This window comes from Triticum urartu, chromosome 6A (genome assembly GCF_056163025.1).
Source record: "Triticum urartu cultivar PI428250 chromosome 6A, HENAU_Tu73, whole genome shotgun sequence".
NCBI lineage: Eukaryota > Viridiplantae > Streptophyta > Magnoliopsida > Poales > Poaceae > Triticum > Triticum urartu.
The window spans coordinates 537,322,100-537,328,420 of NC_141878.1; the positions used below are offsets into that span (position 1 = coordinate 537,322,100).

General features: G+C 48.3%; 1 protein-coding gene across 1 annotated transcript; it reads right to left on the reverse strand.

The window, feature by feature from the left end:
- Nucleotides 1–338: 338 nt before the first annotated feature.
- LOC125514760 (uncharacterized) lies at nt 339–5,796 on the reverse strand. Its single transcript, XM_048680115.2, has 8 exons — nt 4,476–5,796; nt 2,383–2,466; nt 2,078–2,117; nt 1,921–1,982; nt 1,500–1,597; nt 1,227–1,294; nt 1,036–1,143; nt 339–926 (listed from the first exon to the last, which is right to left on the reverse strand). The coding sequence occupies exons 1-8, from the start codon at nt 5,749–5,751 to the stop codon at nt 530–532; spliced, it is 2,133 nt and encodes a 710-aa protein (XP_048536072.2). The 5' UTR covers nt 5,752–5,796; the 3' UTR covers nt 339–529.
- Between the last annotated feature and the right edge of the window lie 525 nt (nt 5,797–6,321).

The window sequence follows — 6,321 nt, forward strand, 5'->3', positions numbered from 1 at the left end:
CGAGCCACGGCGAACCACACCAAATATGGGCCGATTATCGCCCATATGGGGCCTTTCATTTGCCGAAAATGGGCCGAAAATCGCCCCTAGCGCTGATTCTATCGCCGGCTCGTCCCCAGGGTGTGATTTTTATGTCTCCTGGGGGGGCCAACGGCTGGAGATGCTCTAACTTGCTCAACAGCTTAAAGTGATCACAACACCTTGTCAGTGCCATCTGAACCTGTGAGAGCCCAGAAGCAGATACAACATATAGCCGCAGATGTCCTTCAGGTTCAACAGCAAATCTATCGGATTCAGGAAAAAGGAACAAGAACAAAAGCTGGCACCAGGGATCAGGCTGATACATTAACCACCACCAATATAAACCTCCTTCATTTAACACCAGTTTCCAAAACACTACCTTTTTACATGCACGGCACAGGAGCTCCTAGCTAGAATATGCTCTCTCTTTTCTTTTCTTTTCTTTTATTTTCTTTTTTGATTGACATAATTACTCTTCTGTCACAGAGAGAATAACAAGATACTGGCTCTATGACATTAAAGTGAGGTGACTCAACGCTCTTGCGGCGACCGCTACCAATACGCAGCCAACAAAATACAGCCAATACGAGTGCCCCGACCGGCGACCCAGAACCTGTGCCTGCTTCTTCTCCCCACGAGTCTCTAGAGAGTCATCCGAGTCGGGTCCCACTTGCTGCCATTCATCAGATTCATCCTCCGAGTCGGATGACCCTTGCTGCCATTCATCCGATTCGTCCCCCGAGTCTGATCCCCATTGCTGCCATTCGTCAGATTCATCCTCTGTATGGCCTGGCTTCTCCAAGTGTTCACATACTAGTGTTTTTTCTTTTTGTTCCAGGCAAACATCTACAAGCACCTTTTGTATGCTCCTGGGCATACGGTTTAGTGGTACAAATTCCAAGATGCTGAAAAGATGGATAAAAGTGCGAAAAAGAAAAAGGTCAGTACATGGTTCTTCTGATTTTGAAGTAGAGACGGATTTATTTATTTATTTTCTATTTCGAGTGGTAGTACCTGTCTAGAGCTCCAAGGGCAACCCTGATTTGACGCTTCATGGCTTCAGTTGTTGATGGATCACTCAGAGGTGACTCCTTCAGTAGTTTATAGAAATCGTCCAAAGCTCTGGGGAAGCAAGAGGCGTTAAATAGTCCCACAAACAAAGTGAAGTTCATAAAGTTTCCTCGTATACACACACACATACATACCGTAAGCAGGAATCTACAGCCATGGAAGCACCTTCTCCTTCACCATTATAGGAAGCATAGTTTACCACCTGGACCAAGTTTTTTTTAAAGGATTTAGGTAACTACACAGTTCATAATCTGGAATACAAATACATTAGCGACGGCTGTGTCATAGTTTCAAGAGACTTCGAAAAAGAATTTGAAGCTCTGGAAGAAAATATGTGTGCACAGTTTGAACTCAGAACATGAAAGCCTGGACTAATTAAGCCTGCAAGTCACCAAAACAGAACTTACTGCCTTAATATCGAAACACAGAGCTGATGCTGGACACCAGTAAGGTAGTGATTTGCGGCATGCATCACAAGCTGACCCCTGAGAATCCAACCATTCATCTGCAAAGGACCAAACACCAAATACATGTGAATATTCTGGTCATCACAGTCAATTTACAATATACGCAGAAGCAAACAATTGTTCTCTAACAATTTAGCAGATATGCTTGCTTAACAGAAATTCCAACAATAGTATTATTGACTTGAACAAGAATTTACAGTAATGCTGCAGATTAAACTGGGAGGACATGTGCAGAGGTAGTAAGGAGATTAATTCGGAATCAAAACTCGAAGCATAAACATCTGAACCTGAAGATGTGGTATATTACAACCAAATCAATCCCATAAAAAAGTAGTAGTTCAGGAGTGGACTTATCAATTACCAAGTTCCCTGAACCAGCGTTGAGTGAACAGCACTTGCAGAGCACACTGTGAAGCACTCATCCTGGCAATAGGCAGCCAACAGCAGCAGCAGAAATCAACACGATGTCATGCAAATGAAAATTCAAATACAGGTAAAGATAGCAATGCATGAGTTACCTCTTAAAGTAATTGTCCACTGGGTTGCCCATCTCAGGCCCTGCAATTTATTCGACAAAGGAAGAGTTATATACAAAAGATGGGGAAAGAGATGATACAACTTCTCAAGGGGGCATTTTTTTATGAGAGGGGGGGGATCTCAAAGTGCTTGTTCTCTGGATATTTTTTACATAATATGCAATGGTAGGCATGAGATAGCATATCATTTAAAATAAATGGTACCGAAAAAAACAGTGCATAACATAGATAACAAAGTAAATACGGAACATAAACGCAGATCAACATGAACAAGAAATGCGACTTGCCTCTTATCCTGTTCTCGGCTTGAACTTCCTCTTCTTCCAAGATTCCTCCATCACAACCAACGAGTGGTTCTTCAGACTTGTTTCCTAATTGGAAAAAAAAATGACAGTGACAGTCTGCCAACGAATGCAACTGGGAGAAAAATGCAAACTAAAATGTGTTCTCCCCGTTTGATTAGAGAAACGGAACAAGTTGGCACATCACGGCTTCGAACCCCATAAGCATGACAATAATTATTGAAGTCATGTACCAATCATTCCACAGAAATCATGAGGACAGTCTCTGCCATGAATCAAAACTCTAAGCATGCATGTCTGCACCTGAAGATGTGGTATATTACAACCAAATCAATCCCATAAAGAACTAGTATTTCGAGGAGTGGATTTATCAAATTAATCATTCCACAGAAATCATGAGGCATCTTGACTCTATGCCAAGCAGACAGTCTCTACCATGAATGGTTATATTCCAGCTTGTTTCCTAATAATTGCCAAAAAAGAACCAAACTGACAGTCTCTGAAATATGCAATTCAGAGTAAAATGCAAATTTTCCCTGGTTGATTTGAGGAACAGAACGAGTTGGCTCATCACCACCTCACATCGCATAAGCACCATGCCAATAAAAGAAGTAATGTACCAATCATCTCACAAAGATCCTGAGTCATCTTGACTCTCTGCATTGACAGTATCAGCAGCTGTTTCACCTTGCATACTGGTAACTAACCACAACATGAAACATTAACTCATGAAGGTTACTGAACTGGCTGATGATTTTCAAGTTTGATGAACAGCTAAATTGTAATGAACACAAACAGTCTAATGCCAATAATGTCAAAACTTAGGGGCTGTTTGGTTCTAGGACTAGCATTGCCACACTTAGCCACACATTTTTGCCAAACTTGCCTAAGGTTAGTTCATTAAAATGAGAGCCACAAGTTGGCAAGCCTAAGGGAATCTTGCCACACTTTTTGTGTGTATGCCATGTGGGGCCCAAATGTGACTTGCCTAAGGTGTGGCTTGAATCAAACACTCACCTAAGTTGGTCAAACTTGCCTAACCTTAGGTGTAGCAATCTTTGGCAAAGTTAGTCACAAAACAAACAGCCCCTAAAACATAGTTGTCCTAAGTAAAGACTTAACCAACCAAGAGTTCACAAGATATAATGGTAAGCAGGCCCATACCTGACTCGTGTGCAGAAGGTTCGACGGAACAGGGCCCCCAATTTTTTATGTTAAACTATTACTTAGTGCTGGTTTAGTTGGGTTAATAATGAGGCATAATACTCCACTGAATCTGTGGCAGAATTAACTCTACACCAGGCCCTGCTCCACATGGCCGAAACTCACGCAAGCCCCCGCTTTCTCTCTCTCTCTTCACTTCTCTTTCTCTTTCTTTTCTAGCGCGAGCGGCTTAGCCCAGTTCTTCAAATCGCCGCTTAAGCAGTTTAATTTCGTCGCGATTTGCATGGAATACGTCCGCTGTTGCAATGAACAGATACAAGGTTCAGTACTCTGCTTCTTCTGATACCCTTTGATGTTTGTTGCCGCCCCTACGATCTGGGTGCGTCGATTGGAGTTGGAGGCCCGGCCAGAGTGCTTGTTCACCTATTCATCAAGAGGAGAACCGGAGGAGCAACTGGGCATGCCCTACATCCAGACTTACCGAAGCCACATGCGCCGTCGCACGATGATGTGCTTCCAAAATCAATCAAAGATTGTTTCATCCCATTTTGTTTCCATGTTATGTTTTTAGAAAAGGTTTTTTATGAACAATTAATTGAAGATTTTGTCTCAAGGAATGATAGAAAGGATGGCACGTTTCTGCTAAAGAATGTTGTACTTTTGAATACTTAGATTGCTTCTTGGTAAGATGCAATTCTTTCAAAATTTGTACCACCAACATGACACACTCGCATGCACGCACGCATGCAAACACACGCACGCAAAAGCACCCCCCCCCCCCGCGCACACACACACACACACGAGGGCCCAATTTTTGGTTTCGCACTGGGTCTCCATTTTCTTGGGTACGGCCCTGATGGTAAGCAAATCACATGACATGAGGTATGAGGAGAAAGAAGGCAGAATAACCAGACCTTGGGTCATGTTGTTGAGGTAACTGGGGAAGGCACATGGGGAGAACATTGTACTGGGGCAGTACCGTCCGGTCGAAACCGGGGCTAGTGCCTCCACAACCGTACTTTTCATGTCAACGGCGATGACCCAGGCCTTGTCATGTTCCCCACCCACCTTGGCCATGATGTGAAGAAGATCATCGTTGCGCACGCTCAGGGTGGGTAGTAAGAAAACCAGTTTCTTCAGCTCTAGCTTATGGGTCTCATGGTTCCACAGCTCAGGCAACAGAGCAGAATATCTTGGGTCAACCGAGATGTTAGCGACATCAACTCTGGTGTGCTTGCGCCAACTTCCCCAAGAGATGTTTCTGATCCATGTGGTGGCTCGCCAGCCTTTACCCTTTATCATGCAGTCAGGTCCATCGAAGCCTATCTCGACGAATTTGATCAGACAGTCATAGCAGGCGACATCGTGGAAGCATTGCGCCGAGTGACGAGTGAGACGGTAGTAGGGTGTGATGCAAACCCCTGGCGCCGGGAAGGGGATGTATTTTACGACAGGACACTCGTCGAACAGGTCGCAGAGGAGAGTAATGCCGCGTGAGATATCAACCCAGCCCAGCGCGCTTGCTCCGACCGCGATCTGCTTGGAGGTCGCATAGGGACGCAACAATGCGGCGTCAGACTCCGATAAGCCCATTGAGGCCTCCTTCTTGCTCCAGGAACATGTCTCTGACGAGAAGACGTAGGCATCGAACTGCCACTGCCAGGCGTCACCTCGGGCAGTCCAATTGCGATCGAGGAAGGCGACCGCGTAGCGCTCGCCGCCGCACGGCAAGAGGCCAAGCTGGTGGGATTTGACGGCCTCGACGCCGGGGGGCTCCGGGAGGAGTTGCAGTGAGGGCGGCCCCGCGGCGCCGCGGGCCGTGTAGACGAAGTGATGGGTGGAGATCCGCCTCTCGCTGCGGAAGCTGAATCTGACGCGGAAGAGGACGAAGGCGGCCTCGGCGCAGACGACCTGGGGCTCGCCGGAGAAGTCGTCCTCTTGGAGGCCGGGGCAGTGGACGGAGAAGTAGGAGACGCCCGGCGGGTCGACGAGCCAGAAGGACACCTCGACGGCTCGGCCCTCGGCCGTGCGGCCCTCGGCGGTGGTCGCGTTCCGGAACGCCGAGATGCGCGCCGTCTTGCGGAGTAGGACCCAGTCGGGATAGGCGGAGGAGCGTGGGGAGGCGCCGCCGGCGATGTATGGCCCGGTCAGGGAGGAGGGGTTGAAGGAAGCGATGGTGATCCACGCCATGGATCTCTCTAGTGGTCGAGGGCGGCACGGCCAGCGATTATACTGGGAAGCCCGGCCCGACGCTGCTCCCGGGCCGGGTTCGGGCCTAGATTTTGAGTCTGATGACCGGGTCAGGCCAGGCCTGGGCCCGTCGTTTTTGCACTTTTCTAAAGGTCGGGCCAGCCTGGAGCCCGGCGAGCTTTTACATGTTCGGGCCAGGCTTGGGCTCAGAAAACAGGCCCGATGGCCGGGCCGGGCCGGGCCCAGGCCTGGGTTTTTTGCGTCGGGCTTGGCTAGGCCCGGCCCGAAGCCCGGCCCGGCCCGAGGTATGGCCAGGTATACCAGCGATGCTAGACTTACGGACAAGCTTTACGGATTAGAAGTTACAGGGTGAGATGGCATGAACTGATTTGGGGGAGGCAGACCCCATCGGGAAATGCAAGGGGTGGGGGGTAGTTCTAGCCATGGGCAGCCCGGCCCGGTCGGCCCGACCCGGCCCGACCCGACCTTGTCCATGGGTCGGGCTCGAGCCTAGGTTTTGAGCCCGAAGCCCGGGCCGGGCCCGAGCCCGTCGATTTCGTCATTTAAGGA